The sequence below is a fragment of the Chenopodium quinoa genome, unplaced genomic scaffold (assembly GCF_001683475.1).
Source record: "Chenopodium quinoa cultivar QQ74 unplaced genomic scaffold, ASM168347v1, whole genome shotgun sequence".
NCBI classification, from domain to species: Eukaryota; Viridiplantae; Streptophyta; class Magnoliopsida; order Caryophyllales; family Amaranthaceae; genus Chenopodium; species Chenopodium quinoa.
Genome location: NW_018743014.1, coordinates 1,112,900 through 1,138,887, shown reverse-complemented (window position 1 = coordinate 1,138,887; position 25,988 = coordinate 1,112,900). Strand labels below are relative to the sequence as shown.

At 33.9% G+C, this 25,988-nt stretch overlaps 2 protein-coding genes across 2 annotated transcripts; both read right to left on the bottom strand.

Annotated features, from left to right (window-relative positions):
• Positions 1 to 798: 798 nt before the first annotated feature.
• Positions 799 to 8,477, bottom strand: LOC110729864 (transcription factor MYBS3-like). The gene is made up of 3 exons (XM_021909653.1): positions 7,327 to 8,477; positions 3,056 to 3,252; positions 799 to 1,561 (listed from the first exon to the last, which is right to left on the bottom strand). The coding sequence occupies exons 1-3, from the start codon at positions 7,679 to 7,681 to the stop codon at positions 1,031 to 1,033; spliced, it is 1,083 nt and encodes a 360-aa protein (XP_021765345.1). The 5' UTR covers positions 7,682 to 8,477; the 3' UTR covers positions 799 to 1,030.
• A 7,426-nt stretch (positions 8,478 to 15,903) lies between these two features.
• LOC110729863 (NADP-dependent malic enzyme-like) lies at positions 15,904 to 24,004 on the bottom strand. The gene is made up of 20 exons (XM_021909652.1): positions 23,770 to 24,004; positions 23,305 to 23,576; positions 21,562 to 21,682; positions 21,374 to 21,448; positions 20,902 to 21,053; positions 20,709 to 20,814; positions 20,489 to 20,554; positions 19,860 to 19,955; positions 19,702 to 19,773; positions 19,507 to 19,590; positions 19,329 to 19,427; positions 18,943 to 18,990; positions 18,799 to 18,852; positions 18,612 to 18,710; positions 18,422 to 18,511; positions 18,219 to 18,296; positions 17,846 to 17,920; positions 17,670 to 17,760; positions 16,526 to 16,654; positions 15,904 to 16,433 (listed from the first exon to the last, which is right to left on the bottom strand). The coding sequence occupies exons 1-20, from the start codon at positions 23,797 to 23,799 to the stop codon at positions 16,345 to 16,347; spliced, it is 1,926 nt and encodes a 641-aa protein (XP_021765344.1). The 5' UTR covers positions 23,800 to 24,004; the 3' UTR covers positions 15,904 to 16,344.
• Between the last annotated feature and the right edge of the window lie 1,984 nt (positions 24,005 to 25,988).

The following is a 25,988-nucleotide window of genomic DNA, read 5'->3' as shown; positions in this document are numbered from 1 at the left end:
TCATATGTGTGAGAATTGCAAGAAAGAAACTGCACAATATGAGAATTATAGGAAAAGTGTAGATGTTGGACACTATATATCACAAATTTAGCGACGTGCAATTAATTGTTTGATTCTTGTTTTCATAATTCTATTTATTATCTATTTTTATACTTCGTATATAAATGTGCATATAATATATAGTTAATTATAAACTATTCTATAAATTTTGTCGAAAATACACTGTTAACATTTACTATTTGAAAGCAACCATCATTTTAAAAAGATCAAAAAAAAGCTAAAGTTCCAATTCTAACAAGTTGTCACGATGATTTGTGCACAAAAATTGTAGGTTATAATTATTGACAAAGGAAAATGTTTGAATTTTGTTCTTGATCCCTAATTATTGACAAAGGGTTGATGCCCTTGATGGTTTAAGACAACGAATTTAAAAATTAAAAATTAAAAAAAAAAAAAAAAAAAAAAAAAAAAAAAAAATGGTATTCTAAACGTAATATTACAATGTGGTTTTTTGGCACCTTTTTGCAATCATATTTGCTCAAGGGTACATCATGATATCCATCCTTTGCCAACATGCCCTTCTTTACCACAAAACTGTTAGTTGACTTCAACAAATAAAATGAGAAGACATGCATGACACAATCTGCAGCATTGTGTGATTAGTCCTGATAACATCTAACTATTTGGTCATAACTTAAAATTAATCACAGCAATGGAAGAAAGGAGAGGATATCCAATAACCGACAAGAGAAACTCGATTCTTCAAAGATGATGTACAAGATGGGCATTTTGTTTCCCCCCCCCCCCCCTTTTTTTTTTTTTTCTCAATTATTGAAATATTCTAGTTTCCTTACAGGGAGAAAGAATGTAAATCAACTAATAAAATTTAATCTAAAAGGTTCATAAGCCAAAGACAGAAAGCTAAGAACTGCTATCAGCACCCTATTACCAGCTACAATAAAGATAGTTTACATCGGACAGAACAGAAGACATCCAACAGATGGATAAAAGATTCTCCTCTTCAAATCCGTTAGACTGCTTGAATCACGCTGTTCTTTCCTTCAGTGAGGTCTAAGCTGCTAACAGGAACACTTGCATGAAATGCTGACTGTCGAGATGGAGCACTAAGAAGATTAAGAGAGAGCTGTGGAGGAACTACATGGGACTTTTCAGTCTCACTGAGATTGAGTTGAGACAGTCCCACAAGTTCATCAACATTCACAGGTTCTTTCCGAAGCACTGGGGTGGGCTTTAGGACCTGATGCTGCTGTGAGTTTTCACCATTTTTATCCTCTTCGGGGTGGATTGTGGGTTGTGTCCAGAAGGGTGGATATGGAATGGGTACATAGAAAGCGGGAACAGAAGGTGTCAAGTTGTTTGGGAGTGACTGAGTTTCATTATTTGCTTTAACTTCTTCTGTGGAAGTGGCTTCCATGGGCTCAGGCTCTGTACTAAGAGAGAGATCTAATGATGGCAGTAAGGTTGCGTTATCGGTTTCTCTAGGTTCAGGCGGAGGGGGGAGTAACTGTTCTTCAGGCACAGTCTCAGGCTCTTCAGTTACCTGAAACATAACAATATGGATGAAATGACCAAAATTGTTCAGTAAGTTCTTTTAAAAACAATTCTCCGGGTATGAGCATGTACATCCAGCTGCAATTTGGAAAAAACTAATTATTTCTAAAATAATTAGTGGCCAGGAAATCAAGGCCTAAAACAAGGTTAGTGGAAGAACATTTTAAAACTATGCACATATAGTACTATCATTGGCAAACTCTACTACCGGGTGTTTTTTATTATAGCAGTATTGTTAACCATCCACTCATGAACCCTACAAACCCAAACAAATTCAACTCAAACAAACTAATATGCCTTAAACACAAGGCACTATTGAGTATTAAAAAATAAAGTCTTAAGACTTCTAAACATAAAGACAACTCGTGTATAACAAGCCTCAGCCCTTAGTGCAATAAGTCATTAGCTAGAGGGGCAAACCACGAGCGATTTAGCAAGTAGGGGATTTGTTCTCTTTCAGACATGGGAAAACCTTCAAGATACCACACAGAATGTTATAAATCTGACCAATAGGCTATTACTGCCTCGCAATCTTAGTATGTAGTTAGACAGATACTATGGTGAATATATAGTGTCAGCCAGCAAATTGTCAACTACTGAACTAGCTGAAAGCGAAGCATAGGGCCCCATTCCTCACTGTTGTTTCAAAACCTAAGCATAACCAATTCATACATGTGGGTTTCTAGGTAGCAAAGACACTTCTAGAAGGCTGCATGTTCTGTGTCCAACACTCAAAGACCAACAGAACACAGATACAATTTAGAGTTGTGTCCACACAGGATAGCATTGATGGATTTATAAGGAGATAGAAAGGGCAATGATGGAAAAAGCCGGGTAATATAGAAAGTGGACCTTGGAATCACCACTACATACATTTTGAAAAGAGAACAAACAAAAAAGAGTATGGCTATTCTTAAAGAGTCAAAGGTAAGCAGGCTCAGAACATATATTTGGCAATGACACATATATGAACAATATACAGTCAAAGAAGACACTGACTGTTGACTATCCTAAATATCTCTCCACATCCTACATGTCCCCATGTTTATCAGATATGACAAGTTAATCCCAATGAGACCATTTTATCTTTTACAAATTTACCAACTTCCTTGTATCTAAGAGACATCTTAAACATATTAGTCCATAATTTTTTTCTTAAAAAAAATAATAATAATAAATAAATAAAAAATAAAAAATAAAAAATAAAAATAAAAATAAAAAAAGGTTCTACATCCTTGTCATCTGTTCTGTGCTGCAAAAAATGTCATGACTTAATATTGAGATACCAGACGATATATTGCCGCTTGTTCATGTAAAATTCATGTTATCCATGAAGCTTAATTCTCTATTTATTCACAGTATAGGGAAGAGAAAAAAAGAAAGGTAGATACAAAATGGCGTCATATACATGTCATTACCATCAGTGCAGCATTAAAAAAAAAAAAAAAAAAAAAAAAAAAAAAAAAAAAAAAAAAAAACTAACCATGTCAAAAAGGCTAGATCTCCTCTTTCTATGACTGGCATTCTTCTGTCGAATATAGTACTTCTGAGCATGACTTGCCACCTGGGTAGGAGTCCTCGACACCACATAGCTGCGTGCAATCCCTCTCCAATCTCCTTTACCCAACTTCTGCAGACCGATTAAGAATAAACGATGCTCCTCCTCTGTCCATGGTTTACCTGAAAGCAGTATTACAATAGTATTATAATAGAAATCTTTATATCAGGCCAAATTATATGATAAGATGAAAATCATCCACATTTGCAGTTTTCAGTGCCATACAAAGAAAAGAAGAAAATAGCAAGTTACATATCAGGCCAAACTTTATAATGAGATGAAACTCATTCATACTACAGGAATGATGAAGTTCGTTCACATCTGCAGATTTCAGTTCCTCACAAGAAATGAAAATAGCAAGTCTATATAGATGGAGTTAGGAGGTGGGCAGGGAGAAACCATTACTTCAATAAGATTATAGGCAAACAAATTTAGCATCTAGGAAAACCGTAATTATCAAAATCAGGAAAACCAACATCTTTGCAGAAAAGCTTACATATATCTATGGTTTGTCTCCGTATACAACGTAACTTAAGCAAAAATCACCGGGGGAGGGAGGGGGAACAAACAAACAAACAGAGGCGATCAAAGCTTCGTCAGCTGATTAAAAAATCTTCCAAAGTTTAGGTAGACTCCATATAGTTGACAGCCTGACATGGACACATTCCTCAAGTCCATAGTAAAAGGGCATAGGAATTCGGCAGAGTTCAGAAGACAAAAGCACAATCATCAAGACAGGTACTAAAACCAACAAAAACACATCAACAAGGTTTGCCAAAAACAATTCCAGTCCACGAAAGCATGTGAGGCCATTCAAAGCTGAGGAGAAAAAAGGGTAGTGCTAGGCAACCTTATCACACTACCAATTACCTCACAAGTATTCTCAAAACATTATTGCTGCATGATGTTGGAACAACATGAGACAAATCAGGCCCCGCTTTTTCACATGGAAAGCCAGCCACTGCCTGTCCTACCTATGTCAGGCAATGGGCCCAACCCAAAGGCAAATAGCCCCTGAAACCCTTACTTCATATCTATCCCCACCCACACCAACCTCCCCCTCCCCCTCCACCCCCCCACCCTCCCTAGTGAATATTGGACAAGGTGAGAAAGAGCAGCTACTCCCTCACCCTAAAATACATATCAAATCTAGTTCATCAATAGTGTCTCTTGCTTTTCACTAATTACACCAAGTCAGGACACACCAATCCTACTCTCCCTTCTAATCCACTTGCAAGTTGCAACTCCAAGGCCATTCACATGAAAAGTTCAGGAGTCCTAAGTTGACACCCAGAAAACATCTGAGTCTTCGTCATAGGCCATTCATGTGTAGTAGTAGCAGAATAAAAACAGGAAATGTTAAGTTACTTTTTCGCAGTTGGTAATGCCACCATTATCCATGCTCATTGCAACAACCCAGCAGTCAGCAACTTCTTGAAACATACACTGATATAAACATTTATTAAATTAAACGCACCCACCATCACATTGATTAAACAAACAGAGCCTCAATATCAGCACATGTTGTAAATGCACCTTGTAACTACTGCATTCAAACAATCTTAAACTTTTATGTGACTAAAAACTTACAGTCCTTCTACAGTGCATTAGCACGTCCTTATCATCCGTATCATTAACAATTACCGCATATAAGAGAAATTCACACACAATCAATTACGATCAGAAAGCTTTGATTAGTCCAAGAACCTACAAAACTCCTCCCAAGAACCTGAGTAATCAATGGAACAATACTAGAGACATGGATCCCCACAATAACATGACTCGATACAGCAAATCATCTCAGCTTGTACTGTCAGATGCAGCAATATACCTTGAACACACATACTACTAAGCTAATCTCCTATTACTCTATTAGGAAAAGTGGCTATCCATAAATTCTAATACCAGGACCACAAATGTTTAAGATATCAAAAAAGCATGAATGTCTAATTCCCTTGAGAATTTAACATACTATTCAACAGCACAACAACCAACATCTTCCTATCAAAAATTTACAATAACAAAACAATACGCTATACACCCCTCTCCAAAATGGTCTGATAGCCATTTCGCCAATATACCATCCATCATTCCTTTCCAACACCACAATTCCAAAATTTGGTTTCTATACACAGGTGTAACATCTGACTTCTATCCTCTTCACCCCCCACCTATACTATGGTCCTGGATTACGTACTATTGTATGGTCCCGGATCAGTACATCCTTTACTCACAATCCGCCCACGCAATCACGCCCCTCAACTACTATCATATGGTCCTGGTCTCCTGGACAAGGGGATTGCGTAATATTGTATAATCCCGGACTCGTACTCTCTTCACTCACAAGAGTCACAAGGATCACAATTCCCCAACACTAAAAAGGTTATCAATGTTGTTCCAGATTGGCATTGGCTGGTTGTTAATTTGAATATGATTGTTGGCACCAAAATTTTGTTAATTATTAGGTGTTAGATATATGTAAATAAGGAGATAATATCAAAAAGTTAAGATATTTATCTTCAAGATCTCGTAGAATATTTGATAGCTATCTTGTTTAATACTCAACGACATTTTATATAAAGAGAGTCGTTTCTAGGGTTTAATTAGGCTCAGATGGAATAAGTCAAAAAGACCCCATCTCCCCCCTACTACCAAACATTGTAGGTACAAGTATAGATTAAGCCGACAAGGCCCCGTACTACAAACAAATATCAAAACCCTAACCCTTTGGAGAGAGGAGTCAAGAGATCTACGAGATTTGTACTAATAAATTATCAATGAAATAATTGTTCATTTTTATGGTTTACAAATTGGCACGCCCAGTAGGACAATTTTCGCTCTTCATCTCCGATCTCGAAGTTTCAAACTCCGTGGAATCAATGGAGGCATCACAAATTTGTTTTCAAACTCTACAAGAAAAGTTTCGAGACCAAGTTGCATCCGATGTCAAATCTCCACAACAGGTCTCGAGGGGGCATTTGTTGACACCGAAATTTTGTTAATTATTAGGTGTGAGATATATTCTATATAAAGAGAGTCGTTTCTAGGGTTAAATTAGGCTCAGATGGAATAAGTCAAAAAGACTCCATCTCTTCCCTACTACCAAACATTATAGGTCCATAGTATGGAATAAACCGACAAGGCTCCGTACTACAAACAAATATCAAAACCCTAGCCTTTTGGAGAGAGGAATCAAGAGATCTACAAGTGTTATAACCCACAAATTATCAATGAAATTATTGTTTCCGTATATTTTCCTACCTCTTTATTTTGTATATTGCAGGTTGAATTTTTCTGGTTTACAATGATTTTGCCCATATAAGGAATTCTTAGTCTATTTCATAACAGTCCACATATGAATATGACAAACACAATTTACTCACCATGTAAATTGCTCATATAAGGTGATAACAATTATCGATAATACTTTTCCCTCCACTATATTTATTTTTTTTTAGTTTTAGTCTATCCTTCATAAAAGTATTTATAGCCAATAATATTCACCTTCCACATTAGCAATTATATTTTTTCCATACACACTCAAACAAAATATTTTTATATGTATATACTTTAATTTTACATTACAGTAATTTTGCTATAAAAATAAGCAAGTAGTATATTAGATTATTAGGATACTATAATTTTTTTCTTAAGTATATAATTGTTAAATTAATGTCACTTCAGTATATAATTTAGTGAAATCCGCACGGGACTTTAACTAGTTTGCTAAAGGGACTTTAACTAGTTTGCTACTTTAGCAATATCCTTTAAATGAGTTTATTACATTAGTATAATTGGAATTCTCAAGTTATTAAACATCCGGAGTACATTTAATTAAAAACAAGCTACAAAACCAGAACCAATTGTATCCATCATCATTTATCACTAATCCACCAACTTTCATACAAAAAACAAAAAAATAAAATATTAAATAAAAATCAATAATTTTACACTTGCTCAAATCCCACATCACACATATTGGCTTTATCCTCATTTCTCAAAATCATACTTAAATGCTTAAAATAAACACATAAAATGGTGTGAAAAAAAAAAAAAAAAAAAAATACCCATAAAAATCCACAAATATTTACTCATTACACAACCAAAAATAACATAAAAAAAACACCCAAAAAAGCTAAAAAAATTAATAAATAGTCCAAATAATCAAATTTTAAAAATCTACAAAAAGGGCCCACCTTTTTTCCTCTCAGAACGACGATTAGATGAACAAGAAGCATGATTAGGATCATCAGAAAGATACCCATGATCATCAGAAGCAGAATTAGCATTATTATTATTTGGTGATGCAGCAGCTGATGAATTTGAGTGAAACAAAGACAGATTTCCCATACTTGCACTCTTCTTCATGTATGAACCATCTGTTAATCTCACCCCAAACAACCTTACCCCACCACCGCCACCACCTCCGCCGCCGCTAGCGCCGCCGTAACCGGAAGTTCCGGCGGTTGAGTTAGTGGTGGCGCCGCCGCGAGTCGGGCATGTTCGAGAGTTGTGACCGTTGTTTGAACAATGAGAACACCGCCTTGTCATGGCGGAGTAAAATGGGTGTGTCAAGTTTTTAGAAAAAATGGGTTTGCATGTGGGGTTGTAAGAAAAATTAATTTTTTTTTTTTTTTTTTGGAATTTGGGTTGATGAAATGAAATAAAATGGTGAGATTGGATTTTGATTTATGAATTTATAATTGTAAAATTTGGTCGATTGGATTGAATATAATTTGAATTGGGTATTTAATAGATGAAAATTTTTAAGTTTAGACTTTGATTTTATGATTTATGGAAGAAGAGTAAATATATAGTGAGTGTTTTTTTTTTTTTGGGTGGGATTGAAGTTTTTTGTGAGTTATTGTAATTTATTTATAGGAGGAAGAAAAAAAGAAAAAGGGGGATTAATAGTTTCCAAAAAAGGGAGTTATAAAAGGATTATAAATGAGAGGAGAAGAGATCAAGGAGGAGAATGAATTAACGCGGTGTGTGTCATGTGTGGAGTGAATCCAACGTCCTGCCTGCTTTCTTTTTCTTTTCTCTTTTGTGTTCATACGATGATGTACGGAATATTTATACTATCTCTGTTAATGGTTGTCTGTAACTTTGGGGTATTATTTATGAGGTAGTATTTATTTATATGAAGATAATTGTGAATCGGAGGGAGTATTATTATTATTATCAACGAGAAATTTGTATTGATATTTTAGAGATCTAGTTTTGATTAGTATAAAAATTGTTGTTATTGTAAGTGTCATTGTTGAGAGGATAAAACATGAGGTATAGGAAAAATGTGTAATTCTAATATATTAGCTGTAAGTGAGTTAAATGCATAGATAATGCAGAGTTAGTTTTTTAAAAAGTAAGGATAATGCGGAGAGTTGGAGACTTTTTAAAAGGAAATGTTACAACTTGTAGTGTTTTTATTTATTTAAAACAATGCGTATATACTCTATATAAGGTAAGAGATCATATATAATTTGTCTTAGAGTGAAAGAAATCAAAGATTAGAGGTAAGTTTAATTATTAGATACAATTGTACAGCTTTTGTACGCTCATTAGAGTAATTATGGATAGATATTACCAGCTAAACATAATCTTGACAAGGAGTAGACAACTGTACTATCCTACTCTTGTTATGAGTTTGTTATGATGACTATTAGGATTTCAATAGATAGATACAAAGGCTTACACCAAAAAAAAAAAAAAAAAAAAAAAAAAAAAAAAAAAAGGGTTTTTTCACGAAATATCCCTGATTAAATTTGATAAATACATAACAATTTCATCAAATAAAAACATCCTTTTAGCAGAGCTACGATTGTTGTTACAAATCATACATTATTCATACCCTCTTTTATATTGCTATTGTAGTTGTGAAGAATTTTTTCAACTGATTCATCTGATTGTAAACGAAGGATTAACCTCTTTTTCAATCCCGCACAAATCTTTACCCATAAAAAAACTTGTACAATACTAAACTCAAACAAAACAAAAACAAAACTAGAACAAAGTCCACCATAGGGTCACTTACTACACTCAAACCCACTATTGGGGTACTTACTACCTTCAAAGAGGGTAGATTTATTGAAATAATAACAAAAATATAAGGAAGCTAAAGGAAAAAGGTCGGAAATAGTCAAATTTCTAGAGAAAATTGACTATTTTTTGCCTATGAAACACTATTTTGAAGAACCCTTCCTTGATATATCACTTAATTCACTATATATCCATCAAAATTTTCAAATTTATCATATACTCACAAGTTTTACGAAAATATCATCAAATGCTCTTTTCATTAACTCCGTTCATCATTAAAACTAATTGTGCCACTAGAAGCCGCTAATTGGTTTTTATTTAAATTATTTAATTTATAAATTAAAAAAAAAAAAAAACACCTCTAAGAAAATTATTAAAAAAAACCCACCACCACAAGCCACCCTCCTAGCCCCTACCACCCCCCCCCCAACCACCATCCCCCCACCCTGAATTCCCCTCCCTGCCACCTGAAACCCTTAAAAACCCCTCCCCCATCCCTGAACCCCCAACCACCCCTCCCCCACCCTCGAAACTCTAACGGCTAGGGTTTTCGAGGGTGGGGATTTTCAATGGGTTTTGTGGGGGAGAGAGAGGGCAGGAGAATTCGGGGTGATTCAGGGAAAGGGGGGGGGGGACGGAACCCACATAGGGCTAGGGGAAGGGGTGGCGCCGGCAAGCGGAAGGGCAGGCTAGGGGCGGGGTGGGTTGCTGGTGGTGGTTTTTTTTATTATTTTTTAATAATTTTTTTAAAGTTTTTTATTTGATTAATTAAATAAGTTAAATAAAATCTAATCAAAGGCTGCCACGTGGCATAATTAATCTTAATGACACGTTAGTATTTAAGGGCACTTGGTGACATTTTCGTAAAACTTATGGGTATATGGTGAATTTGAAACTTTTGATGGGTATATGGTGAATTAAGTGATAACTCAAGGGTATTTTGTGAAAAAAGCTAACAAAATGAAAATACTTGTAGATACAAAGGCCCTATTCTATTCACCTTATTTATATTTAAATAAAAGTATTTTTGCTAAAACTATATTAATTTAGAATTTTATTATTTTTACTAAACTTATTTTAACTTTAGTGAAATTCAATTAATTTAACAACTTAAAACTTATATTTACTAAATTTAAATTATATTTACGGATTGAAACTTATTTTTTTTTAATTAGTTATTGTATTTAATTTTTTGTTTTTTAATGTTACTATTTTTGTACAAATTAAAAATTATTTTTACTTAGACTTATTTTGTTGTAAGAATTAGCTTATTTTATTTTTATTGAATTAACTTATTTTTGTTGAATTTATATAACTCATTTATGCTGAATTAAAATTACTTTTATTGAATATTATATAAAAGCAAATATATAGTATTAAATATTTATGGTATAGTAATTTCATTAATCCTTTATGAACACAAAAAAAAAAAAAAAAAAAAAAAAAAAAAAAAAAAACAATGAATCAATGTATTAATTTTTTTGTCTAGAAATATTTCATCAATTAAACTACGTGTAGCTTGAACATAAATAAATTTGGGGTTGTTGTTGGAGTAAAGAGAGGCAAAATAGCTAACCGTTGTACAACTTTAGTCCGATCGGGCACGTACAAGTGTTTTTTGATGCGTTTGTTTGCCCGGTCAGGCAATACCCGCCCGGTTGGGCGAGAATGCAAGGTTGGTTTTCATGGTTTGTTCACCCAATCGGGCGCACATGCAAGTTGAGGTTACGTATCAACTCGCCCGACTGGGCGTGGATGCGCGTAAGCAGACCAACGACTTTTTCTCTTCCCCTTCCTTTGTAAACCCCTCTTATCACCCATAATTAATGGGGGTGTTTACAAGGTTGTTAACCCCCCCCCCCCCCTTCTGATTATGTCTCCATTCATTTGGTTTTCTTTAACTCCTTGAATATCCATGGTTGTTCTGTAAATTCCATAAAAAGATATTAGATTATTCACACACAAATTTCTCTTTCCTGAAAAATTCTATGATAGTCATTTTAATGACTACCATTATACTAATCTCTTTCCGGATTTAGTGTAAAAAAAAGGTTAAAACAAACTACGCTAATATAATTTCCTTAGGAACTACCATATAATGATTTGAAAGTGCTTATAAAAGAGTTAGTTTGCGTCGGCTTAAGCACCAAATATCAAATTAGACAACACATGCCAATTACTTTAATTTATTCGTTTAAATCACTACTATATTTTCGATGAAGTAACACAGCATGTAAGAGCTGATGCAACAATCTAGTTGATGTTGTCGTAGTAGGGGTGTCTAAGGCAACGGATAAAGGAGCTAATACATACATACAATGGGTTTGTTGCTCCTATACTACTCTAATGCAACACTTAAATTTGTACCACTACAACAACCCACCTAATGCAATGACTACTTTTTATTCAAAAAAAAAAAATGAAATTTTCAACTATCCAGTTACTTGTATGTGTTACATCTATGCTTCTTTTCACTCATTCAATGGTTTTGTGGCTCTATAACAACGGATTTGAGCGTTGTATAATCGTGAATTTTGAATAACACACTTGGAATAAAATCACGTCTATATTAGTATATTACTGCCTTATGACTAATTATTCTAAATAACTGCAATTGCAACATTGCATAGATTGACAACTATCGTCACAATCTCCTTGAAATGACCTCAATCACTACAAACACCAAAACGATAAGGCAACAATTGCTAAGAAGTGGCCGTATTCTCAAGCTGTTTGCACCACAATAAATGCCAATAATTTGTATAGATAAGGAATTTTATGTATTTATATGTACAACAAAACTAAGAAAATTTTGACATGAAGCAAAACCATATTTGTTTTTTCAGGTAGTTGGACTCCAACACACTTGGGACTATTATTTGATTTCTATTTGGACGGCCTATAATTGGCTAATTGCGGCAAAGCTGACCACATCAATGACACAAGTACTTTATTATAAGGAGTTTTTCAAGTTCTTTTCTTTCTTTTGTTTGAAAGAGACTAGAATATGACGAGATGTTTTTGGGTATCAGCTTACAATTGGGGTTTGGCTTTGTGTTAATTAATATATGCATCAAATTCTATTTTTGGGTACTCCTCAGTCCTAACATAATTAGAAAGAATCATACTCTTAGAAAGTTAGAGTTTTAGATCAAGAGAAATTCATCACATTTTAATACAACAAATTATATCAGCTTAAAATAATAAGTTCACATCATACTTTGTTATTTAGCCAATGGACATCTTATACTATTTAACACCTTCAATGCTTATTAGTAAAAATTATACACATTGATATTTTGAAAATAAATATCGAGACGAATAATTTAACAAGACTTTATGTGAATATATATGATAAAATATACAATAATGAAGCATCTACTCTTACTTAATTTTACAGTTACATTCTGCGTGTTGTAACTTTATAAGTTGGTCTTTTAAAAAACCAAAACGTCCTAACACAGACAAAGTTTTCCTAAGGAAAAATAAACTTCTTTTGCACATGGTTCCTTTCCCTTTTAAAATCAAACCAAATTTCCATGAATTTCAGATGGTCATGCATGTGACTTGTGAGTAAGAATTTGTGAAATTAGGTCCATTCGGTTAAATGAAGTCCAAACGCGGTTACATTTTGGAGAGTCGGCTAAATTAAAGTCTAAAAAACAATGTGATTCGCATTTTTGGTCATTTTAATCTCACTGCTTGTTATATGCATATCCATTGATTCCATTCACATTATTTAACTGATAACTCATTAGTCATTATTACTCATAGGATAACATAGAAATTGTGTAGCAATGATCAACAAACAAGAATAACTAGGCTACTTTTCAATTTTTCTTATCGTCTTGAGCAAATATGGACAATTACTCATTATTCAATCACATATTCATGCATTATATTTCCCTCCATTAAATATTAATAGTCAGATACAAATAGACTAATGTAGGATGTATTGAAGTAGTTATCAATTACTACTAATTGAATTTTTAAACCCTTTTTTTTTTTTTTAATTTATAGGTCTATACGGAGTACTTCAGAAGAAGAAAAAAAAAAAAAAAAAAAAAAAAAAAAAAAAAAAAAAAGTCATTTTGAACGTTATTAAATTCATTTCAACATTTACGCCTTATTCTCTTTACCTTATTCAAATTGTTCTCATTAAATTCGGAGTACTATTTATATTTGGTTTAAATGGGTTAAGTGCAACAAAGATAAGTCAAGTTTAGAAAATATAAGTTTAATTAGTAAAAACCATTATTTTAGAGAACAAATATATGGGCTAGTAAAATCAATGAAATTAAATTTTAATCAGCAATAATGAGTTATGTTCAATAATAACAATTTAAGTTCAGCAAAAATAATTTAATTTCATTAAAAATAATTCTAGTTGAACAAAAATAAGGTAATTAAAGAGAACATGCATGACTTCTTTAAAAATAGCTACTACTCCTTCCGCTCCTTTTTATAGTTCCATTTGGAATTTTGACACTATTCATAATATGAGACAATCTTCTAAATTACTCTCAATATATAAGACATAGCATAGTCATGTTGGGTCTTATTTGATTCGACTCGATAAATATATAATTAATATTCAATTATTATATTTTTTTACTAATAAGCAACTAACGATATTTATGGTCAAAAATATTAAACAACCGTGCATTGCACGGGGTTTAACCCAGTGTGTCAATAAATTCCGGGGAGATGAGGAATACTTTATAGTGTTGTTGGTATTAATTCTCAAAAGGAATGTTTTACATTATTAATCTATTATAGATAAAGTCGTGTGGCTTACATTCAAGATCAAGGGATGAGCACAAAAGAATTCCATTAATGTTATTGTAGGCAACATATTCCTAATATAGTGTTATAGATAGGATTTGAATCAAGAACTTTATCTGATTACTTAAACAATGCTAATGTCACAATTATAGGTACTATTAGAAGTTCGTTGCTGATACATTCAATAATTATTATGAATATAGTCGCGTGTAGATTTGTCAAGAGGAAAAGAACGATTTCCTTATAAATTGCTTAAACAAAACTAATTTTCGGAGAACCGTTCATGTAAGATTAAGGTAACTTGTTTTTAATTAAAATTCATCAAACCGATAATTAGGGCGCAACCTCTTCACAACGGTAAGAAGCCTTCTAATCACGAAGATGAGAACTAGTGCACTGTATGAATTTGATTTCAATCATTAAAGAAGAAAACAAACTCATAAAATAATTTCATAGAAACAAAAAGGGTTTCAAATTAGAGTTACAGAATGTAATGTGACTCCGTAAGATTATGCGTGATTCAACTACTGTCTCACTCATACTAGTATACTACCCAGCCAGCAACCCAGGTACGTTATTGGACACTTCCATTATAATCTCAGATTTCTCATCTTTACCGTTTACGTAAGTACTTCGTATAATTTAGTGTTATATTTTGTGATACAACAGAAATACAGAATGCTTAATGTACTTTGGTTTGTAAGGCAATGATTCACGCAATATAAGATCTCGGATTTTGGTATCGTAAATATTCTTAGTACTTACGTTCCAAACTAGAGATAATCTAGTTTTTGTTGATTAGCAGAGTGATATTAAGAGTAATTCGGATACTCAGGTTTCAAGAGATTGATTGTGCCCCGAGTTGTGGCTTTAATAAGGATTCGAGATGGAATAATTGATAGCAAAATGTGTTGGAACAACAAGTGTGTAGTGTGTGAATTTTGTGAAAAAACTCAAAGTCCCACATTGGTGGGAAATGAGAGTTTTACTCTCTTTATAATATAGAGAGTGGGCTAAAGGGGTGTGGCCCTTGGGCTACCCACATTTTGTGGAGAGGGAGGACCTATATGGTAAACCATCTATCACACACACGCGCGCCGAACCGGGCCGGGTTGGGTCGGGTCGGGTTTATTAAATAAACTTATTTTTTGGACAAGGCTAATTGCGTGATTAGTTCCTTGATTTTTGCTAAACGTTTTTGACTGATTGCATTTGACCGTTTTTATTCAAAACTGATTAATGGAGCGTTAATCATGCAAACGTTTTACCTGATTTTTTGCTAAACGTTTTGCCACGCATTAATCTTCTGTAACCGTTTTGAACGTTCAACTTATGACCGTTTTAATTGCGTGATTAGTGCCTAATTAAACAGCAGCAGTTACGTTGCAATTTTTCCTATAAAAGGCGTGTTGATTTCCTGTTTTTGATACACAAAAAATACGAACAGCAATCTTCTTCTCCTCTCTATTTTTCCTCACAAAAACAAAACCCTCGAGCAGTTTCTTTTCTTTTTGGGTGTTTAGTTGCCCGGTGGTTTTGTGCAGTTCCACCGGTATAATTTCAATAGAGAAAGGCTGTTTTATCCTGGGGAACATCCGGTTTAGTACGAACTGCTTGCACCATTTCAGGGCAGTGCCGTGAATGTTCTAAAGAAAGCGACATAGTCCGCGACTCAGTCTATTTTTCGGTAACTTTGTTCTTACTGTTTTTGTTCCCGCAGTTCCGTTTATAACAAAATGTAGTTACTCGTAAATTGTTAAAGGTGATTCTGTACCCAAAGGTGCTAAAATAGATTAGAACTCATGAAGCGAGGCTGGGGCAAAGGGCAATAACCAGGGAGATATCATACCCTCGACCTTTTTTCCCCGCCATAAACTACGAGGTCTATTCGGACTATTTATGAACCAGTTTCAGCACATTATCAATCAAGAAATGTGATACGAGTACGGTTCTACACACTTAAACTCCATAAAGTTGTACATTAATCTTAAGAATTCATGGAAATAACACTAGTTAACTGATTACACAAAAGAATTTACTACTCTGATAGCACCCCACTTGCCACCCCTCCCCCTCCCCCCTTTTTTCTGCATACAAATATCCTAGTTAAGAGATCGACGTCATAATTGTAGCCCTTTTCATCATCATCATCATCGGTACTTCTCTGAATTATTCTAGCTTCTAATCTACTTATATAGTCTTTGAGAAGTGAGGTGTAAACACTTACACCTCTATCATACTTTTCCTCTTTTTTTTCCCAAAGTTGAAGTGTCTAATACAAACATCACAAACGTTACATGTGACAGACAAATCCATACGATAAACTAAATTATGAGCTTCAACAAACAACAAGAGGGGGAAAGTATTCCATAAACTGCTCAAGTAAAGTTTCACCTATAGCTTCTGTAGGCAGGGCTGTACATGCAACTCTCAGCATACTTCACTAAATTCTCTGGTTGCGGTAGCCTTGTTGCAAGACCTGAAAGTTATCAAAAATGGGTTATATGAAGTTGTACAATTCCATACATCAAGCATTACAATTACAGATTTTCAGCACAAAGAGAAACTCACCCAGCTCATATGCTTTAGCTGCCACCTTGGCTGCAATATGTGCTGATATTTTTCTAATGTCCCTAAATGGAGGGTACAAAAGACCCTTGGCAAAATGCTCCTCGGTTACCTGGGCTGCAAGGGCTTCCGCTGCATCACAAACAAAGTGTCATAAGCAAGGACTTGAACAATAAATGACCTCAACTTAAAAAATACTCTGTAACTACTCTCCATCCACAAATTATAATCACATATACTATTTCAGATGTATATGGGGCCCTAAAGATTCTTTTATTGCTCTCAAATTCTCAATCCATATGATCCTTGGTCTCCCAAACTTCAATTTAATCTTATATTCCAAAATTCCCTTATTCTAGAGAGTCCACTCCTCAACAATGTACATGTTGTAAACAATGTAACTGATTGCCTCCCATCTAAACTCTCAATCATTGCAATCATACATTCATATGTTTACAGCTTGCAGCTGCAACCCTTTAATCTGATGTTTTAATAGGGAAACATTATGATGTGTATTAACAAAATTTCCCAAGTATATATAGTCCCATAAAATTTGCTCTATTATATTGGAAGAAATCACAACATGCTTCATCACTCCTCTCTGCTCAACTGGCAATAGGTACTAAATCTATAAATCATATCACCGTCAATGTTTCTACTATTTGGCGTACTCCCCCTCCATTATATTTAATGTTACATGGTACACAGTACAAAACGATTTGTGGTATGGTCTAGGTTGCAGCCTCGCAGGGTACACCAGAATGAACTAATTTGGTTTACAGGATAGGGTTCAAAACCACATTCCCAGCAACACAGGTTCCACCAAATTTTGGTCCTTATTTTTGTGTGTACTAAATCTGCACCTACTTATACTCTGATCTATATCTACTTCTCCTAACATTTTTTATCCTTTAAAGATAAGATAGCAAAAGGCACCAATTTAACCACCATTATATGGCTCGTCAAGGAATTATATTCGCCTATGTCTTGAACTAAAACCCAATTACTTATTCAAATATAAACCACACCACCATACCTAGATCACTTGACATCCTATTCCCCTCCTATCTAGTTGTCATACTAATTAAGGTGGGAATACCTTCTCACATAGCTGAGAGAATCAGTAGTACAAAATGATAATACTTACAAGCTGCCAAGAGCATGTCATCGTGAACACGGATAGCACCAGAGATTATCAAGCCAAGACCAAATCCAGGGAAGATGTAAGCATTATTTGCCTGAAGAAAAATTTAAACAAAATCAACCTTGGCCATATTTTAAAATAAGGGTTTACAATATTATCCAGTCACCTAGAGTAAGGACCTGTCCAGATGTAAAAGTTCTCCCTCCATATTCGACAGGATCAAATGGACTTCCACTTGCAAAAATTGCACGGCCCTTAAAGTTGCAGAAGAATAGTACAAGTTATTTTCGTATCTCCAGAGGCATAAACAATATATAATTTTTCAGTCGCTACATAAACAGTCCATCCCACTGATATTTATTTAGTCAAACTTGCAAAATTTGATCATAATTAATATTGATTAAAATTTCAAATATATCAAAACTTGTAGAACATACAATTTTTCAATTTCCAAGTACTTAACAAAAAAACAAAGGAGCACATTTCATATACGATGAAGGGGAAGAATCAACATAAAAAGAAGAATTTTTTTTGCATTTGTTAATTATATACCTTACTCCATGTATAAGCCTCCTCAGCTGTGCACTCCGATTGTGAAGTTGGATTAGACAATGCAAGAATAATAGGTCTCTGCATAGAAGTCTCATGAAAGATTTAGTTGGTCTTCTCCAAAGCAATTACTTTCCATAAAGAGAGCAAGGACAAGGAGAGAAGGGGCCGAGAGGAGATAACAAAATAATGATGTAAAACAGTACCTCATTAAATGTAGCCATTGCCTCAACCACATCCTTGGTGAATGTCCTTCCAACTCCCGATGACCCAATCAAGACAGTGGGCTTCAAGGTCTACTCACAAGAAGGATGGGAAATGGAAAAAGAATTTAATGCATATTATTGAACATCCATAAAAGGCATTTTGGAATGGAGAGGATAGGAAGAAAGTTACCTTAACAGCATTGAGGAGTCCTGTCACAGGTTCATGCTCATGAGCCCAGGGCTTCTTAAAATGTTGCAGTGATTCTTTGCGACCATTGACTATCAGTCCCTGTAATATACCATGCATTAGATAAACAGAAAAAGACCAAAATTCAACAGAATTGATTAAGTACAGCATGTTCTATGTTTTTTCTAACCTTAGAATCTACAAGCCAGATCTTCTTACGAGCCTCCTCCACAGGTGTATTGGTCTGCATTAATAAGCAGCGTACATTGATTCAATATAATACAATGAAAAACAATAAGAGTTATATCTATCAACAAATGAATTTCACTCTGACCTGTTTTGAAATTTCAAGAGCTATGAGCTCCGCTATACCTGTGCCAGCCTGGATTACGAAACAAGAAACATTTGAGCAAAGAAAAAGGAAATACAAGAGTTTGTAATGAATCTTGCCAAACTACCAGAAAGGTTATGACGAAGAAAGCTAGAAAATATTTTCAGAATAATAAAGCCCATTTATATACGCTGATTTGCTTTTAGGTAGGAAAAAATAACTGAAAATAAAAATGGCTGTTAAGAAAAAATCACAGGAGATCCAAATTTGGAAATTTTTTGTGCTGAAAAACATGGAATGGCTCTTTCCAATTTTACAGCTAGCCCTAGACACAATTTTAAGATCAATAGGTATACCATCAGTTTGAACAATGTGCAATTATAATGTACCTCTCCAGCTCCAAGGAACAAGTAAGTCTGGTCGGCTAATGATTTCCCCACCAATTTTTGTGCTGAAATAAGTCCAGAGAGGACAACAGAGGCTGTCCCCTACAGCAGATAAGAGAACAGAGTTAAAATGGACTCAACGATAAGCTAATGAAGATATACATGACTGACTCAAGATTACCTGGATGTCATCATTGAACACAAGGTGGGTACTACCGTATTTTGCAAGTAGATCGAATGCATTGTGGTTAGCAAAGTCTTCAAACTGCACAAATTTAAGCACAGGATTAATGGAGGAAAGATGTACGCATATGGAAAAAACAAACACAGAATTATTTTAGCCAGTAATATAGATATTAAGTTCTTTTAATATCACCTGAACAAGAACCTTCTCCCCATAAATTTGCTTTACAGCAGTCATGAATTCATGCATGAGTTCAGCATACTCCTGCATCAACAAATAAATAGACTTGATATCTTGTAGAACTCAGACTAAATAAATCGTCTCCATAACGTAGAGTAACAATCAAACACCTGTCCAGTTGCTCTCTTTTGCCGAAGTCCAATGTAGAACTCATCTTTCAACAATGCCTTGTTGTTTGTTCCCACATCAATAGTGACGGGCAGACACTGAAAAAAGTGCATTGTTATATCAGCTTTCTATTCTCTTTGCACATTTATTTGTACCCAAAAAGAGGAAATTGCATTTAGGAATTTAACCTGATTGAGTTCCTTTTATACATCATCAAACATCAAATTCTAAGACACACAATAAGTCGGGAAATCATAGCACGTTGATATGTAGTTAATACAGGCTTAAAGAAGCACTCAAAGGTGCAGTAGCAACTTGAATGCATATAGCCAGGGGCACTTAGCTAGCACATAAACCACGTGCACAAACAAGAATCAAAACGTCAAAAAAGTACCAAGCTACAAAACAAAGGCAAAATGGCCTCCATGGAAGTATGGAACCACCCAAACCACATTAAAAATTTTCAGTAAATTCAGTATTTTAAACAGCTATTTAAGTGCCAGTAAAAAAAGCAATATAAAATCTTCCCTTCAATTCAAATGAATTTCCGCATTTCAGAAATTTCTGCAGTTCACCAAGAAACAGAAGACAGAATAAACAAAATGGGGCACGTGAACAGGCAAGCACATACCGATGATGGACGAATTCCACCAAGAGCAGTATATAGAGCAAGCTTTCCAACTGGTATCCCCATTCCCTGAAAAGATATAGCCCATTACTATTAGTCATCTTCATAACTACAGCAAAGCTCATCAACTGTGAAGAGAATGCGCACAACCCTTAATAAAGTAAAAGTAAATGAATTTAAAACAAAATTTTAAAAAAGTAAAACAAAGATAGAGATAACTTACTTGGCAACCAAGATCTCCAAGACCTAAAATCCGCTCACCATCGGTAACAACAATAACTTGGATGTGCCTCTCCGGCCAGTTCTTCAGCACTTCTAGGACTCTTCCCCTGTACAAATCCCACTCAATTGTCAACTAAATGCTGCAACAGGACTTTACTTAAAAGGATAAAATATAATTCAAGGTAAAGACATACTTTTCCTTCAAACTAATAAAGAGACCCTGAGGTTGCCTGAAGATACTACCATACTTCTGACAGGCTTCGCCAACAGTTGGGGTGTAGACCACTGGGAGTAACTCTTCAACATTATCAATAAGGAGCCGGTAGAAAAGCCTTTCGTTCCTTTCCTGCAAAAGGCAGAGAATGCAGATATCATTAAATTATACTTGTATCAACCATTTCATTATCCTGTCCATTAATTTCAGCGATTTGTTGAGTTAAATTGACCGAATCTCATCCTATTGAAGCATAAATAACCAATCATATACAAAGGATATTCATACTAAATCGTTATCAAGCGATCTGCTTATCTGCACTAGATGAAACATCATTTTATCATAAAATGGAATGCTTCTCTCATGTCTTCATAAAATTAAAAATAAATAAGAAATAAAATGATGGGAGCATTGAAATGTTCACTCCTTTTTGGTCATTCTATAAGATATACCTGAAGATCCATCATCGCCATGTACTTTTGCAATGGGACTTGATATTGACGGATATTATTCATCATTTTCTTCACCTACAAATTGTTAAAAAACCATCACAATCGTTGATTACTTCCAAAAAAATACACGGAGCTATCTATTTGAAACTAAAAGAAATAATCAGTGGAATTGCATTTGAAATATTAACCTGAAGCTGTTGAGGAACAACGGCAGGGGGAAGAAGACCCTGTAAGTAGTGAGCATCTCTTTCCTTCTCTGTGAAGGCAAGCCCTTTATTGTGGTGAGGATCCCTCAACAATGAATAACCACTGCAGCAAAGATCAATAATAAGGTTCATTATATATACTCCAAAAACCAGATCCTCGTGACAAATGTGCATGTACAATATTTACTTACAATAGTTACAAATGTGTAGCCTACAACGACATAAAACAAGTTTTGAAACCCTAAGTATCTTTACATCCATTAATTCATTAATCTATCAAGGACAATCTGGATTCTTTGACAACAAACTTATGACCTATGTTACTCGGACTCAAGAAACCATATCCGACACGGGTACGTGTCCTAGTAAAAATTCTCATAATTTTAAACTAAAATGAAGTGTCCAAGTGTCAAGGGTCCAACGCAGGCACTTGAGGTGAAATGAAGAGTGCGAGTCACATAGCTAATGATTCTTTAGTCCCCATATCAACCCAGTTCTAACCTGTTATTTACAAAGTCACATTCAACCCTCATACCGACATCATTTTCTAATCCTCATCTTCAACTTTGAGTAACAAAAGGAGTAAATGAATAATTAAATAAATTAAGCTAACATTCAAACTTCTTTTTTTTTTTTATTCTCCCTAATTAAATTTTGAAACAAAATAATACTACAGAGTAATAACAATCCACATTAAAGTAGTTCTCAAACACAGTAGAAATATCTTTTTAAGATGTCAACATTCCTGTCTCTGTGATGGTTATACCATGCAGACTTTAAAGAACAGCTAGTAAGTTAGGCCATCTCTCCCCACCAACCTCAAGGCTATTCATCACTCAAGGCCCCTTTTTTGCCTGGAAGATGCCTTTCCAATTGAAGATTCCCAAAATTCCACATTCCATTACTTGATATCTTCTATACGTGACCAAAAAACGGAAATTACATAGTACTTGCACTCTTGCAGAACTTTAAGTCACAAAATCAATGCGATTCTTATTACAAATCAAATACCATTATTTGTCCCATCAAATATTCACCAGACAAGGGATTATGAATGAGATGCGGTAAAAACAATAGCATACATCAAACGAGTGTAAGGGAAGCACAAGCAAGATCGCTCGTGCCTTTCAAAGTTATTTAATCCTAATTATTATCCCCCTCTCCGGACCCCTCCCCCCTCCCTCTCATTTAGGTAACTTCGAGCAGTATATTTTCATCAATACTACAGTAACATACACAGGACTTGATCTCTCCTCTTTCGGCTTTAAACAAAGTGGCACGATATAAGAATCAAATCCTCAACACCTTAATTAAAAAATGACACTCCTCACAAGTGGAGCACTTTCTTGTTCTTTCTCTTTTTATCCACCATAATTGAGCTAAATCTAAGTATCTAACCAAAACAATTATAAAAAAAATTAGAAAAATAAATAAATAAAGACCCATATCATAAATGCAAAAAACAATTATACAATTACAAAAAGTAATACTCCATATACAATAGAATTATTAGATTCACCATAGCATATATAGACAATATATCAAACATCATAAAATGACCAAACCATAATTTTGACCAAAACAAACAACAAAAAAAGAAAAAACGTGTATGACTAAATAATTACAAATAAATAAATAGTAAAACAAACATTTTTAAACAATTAAAAGAAGAAATCAAACAAAGCATAGATATTATCGATTTGTGTTTTAGGTACTTTTTCTTACCTAGCAACGGAAAGAGACCAAGGAGTAACAAGCTGGTCCTCCGTGGCAGAATCCTCACCGTACACGTCTTCCACACCACCACCACTGACCGTCGATTTATCATTCAAATCAATCGCAGAAGAAGCTCCTTCTTTCACCTCCTCCGTCAAAACGGTGCCGTTTTCCCCTGATCGACCTTTCGATGGGCCCACCGCAACCCGAACCACCGCCGGACCTCGACTCTGAAATCGGGTCAACCCGTTTGATTGCCCGGGTACACCTGGTTTGTTACTCTGCCAAAAAAAACAGAAAATTCAATGACCCGGATCCGAAATTGAAGAAATGGGTATTCATTAAAATTGAGATTTATGAAATGGGTATTTATTAAAATTGAGATTTATGAAATGGGTATTTATAAAAATTGAGATTTATGAAATGGGTTTTTATCAAAATTGAGATTTATGAAATGGGATTATGATAAATTACCAAGAAATTGGCTCTGTGAAGAGAGATCATCTTCAATAGCGAAATTGTAAAATAAAACTTTTTTTTTTTTTGTGAAAGAGGAGAGAGAAAAAAGCTTGATTTTCTCCTAATACTACTCCTCTTTCTTCTTCTTTCTCTGCACGCAGATCTTCACAAAATTGCAGAAAATTGGAGAGAGAAAGAGAGGAGAGAGGAAAAAAATGAGAGTTGTGATCTGCTGTTAAATATATGGAGTTGATACAGTGATGTAATTACGAAAATACCATGAAATTGGAGATCATAATAATAATGTGGGTCCCAAAAGAAAAGGGTTTTATAAGGAGTAGTAGTTGTCAGAAAATCAGTGAGATGAACGAATGGCTTAAATGATTTTTTAGGTTTATTTGGGTAATTAGAACACGTGGAGTCTTGTATGTCTAACATAATTTGGGTTAAGTTCAATAATCTTAGAAATTTTTAAGAACTAATAAGTCTTGTGTGTAGCCGGTCACATGTTGTGCTAGTTAAATTGAAAAGAATAATTAAGATCGGATAGAATCGATGATAGTCAAATGTACAATCTACTAGTGAAAGAATGGAAGAACGAGAGGTTGAGAGAGGAGGAAAAAGTAAAATACAATTATGGTACATTGGTACTTGGTATATTGGGGAGATTAGTTGTAGAATACAATAATTATGTATGGATGTTACTACTAGGTTAATTGACTAAAGTTGTTAGTATAAGCATCAAAAGATTGAATTCCATTTATTGTTTACAAAACTATGGAATACTCTTTATGAGCCTTTAGGCCTTGTTTAATTCAACTTAATTTTACTTATTTCAGAAAAAATAAATTTAGATCAGAAAATATAAGTTCACATCAGAAAATATAAGTTCATGTCAAATTATCGTTTTACGTGCAATTTTTTATCGCTAAATATGTTTAATTTTGTAATTAAAAAAATTATGAAAATTACATATTATTAAAATACAAATTATTACAACTCTAACAAGACCCCACATTTTTTCCTTATAGATTATCCTACAGTTAAGGTCAAAGATTTTTTATCAAATCAAACAATCAGATCAGATCAGACCAAATCAGATAAGATTAGATTAGATTAGTTCATATAAGCAAAAATAAGGTGAACTAAACAAGTCCTTAATCTCAATATGCCATATAAAATTTTGTATCCATATATGTAGGTATGAATTTAGTAGGACTAGAAGTCTAGAAGTCTAAACTCATAACTTGTATTTGATTAAAAAGTGTGTTTTTTTTTAAAAAAAAGTGTGTTTTATTCATCAAATTTTCATCAAATTAAAAGTGTGTTTTATTCATCAAATTTTCACTTATCAAGACTTACTTGAACTTTTTTTTTTTTTTTTGGTTGTTTAGAGAGCGACAAGGGTAGATGATGAGAATCTATCAATCTCAGGGTCCTCTGGAACCCGGAAGGAAGCTCTAACCACATGAGTTATCCCTCACTTATTACTTAAACTTATTAGACATTATTAGAACCTATTCTGGATATAAATTGAACAATTAGGTATCCCATGTTAATTTTATTAGAGCTTATTTTTTCTAAATTTATCTTATTCCGTATCTAAACTTATTATTCCTAAATAAGTTGAACAAAATAAAGTCTAAAAAAAACCCTTATCTCCCTATGGGTGGTGGATTTAGTGCATACTCCAACCTGATTACTCGCAAAAGTTTGATTAACACATGTGTCATTGTACAAGTTCGACCTTAAATATATGCAAATAAGTATTAATAAAAATTATTAAAATAATTAGTAGTTGAAAACATATATTGGGACTAATTTAACAGCATATTACATAATAATATTTATTTTTGTATATTAATTAAGAAATGTAGTCAAACTTTATGTAGGGATAATGTCAAAAATGTTGCAAATACATATGACTAGGTTGGATATTAAACATACCGACTTTAAACAAAAGAGAAATTTTTATTCTTAAACAAAAGAGAAATTTTTATTCTTCCACAAAATTTAACTTGATATTAAAAATCAAATTTGAATTATTTCATTTTCTATTTTATATTCATAACAATCTTATGAACCATATATCCTCATAATTTTCAAGTTCAATAACAAAAATAACAAAAGGTAGATGCATTTTATGAGGAATCATTGCCCAATAACAAGGTTATATCTGGGGAAGGTATTAGATATGACACTGTAGCTAGTTGCTACACGCAAATACGCAATTA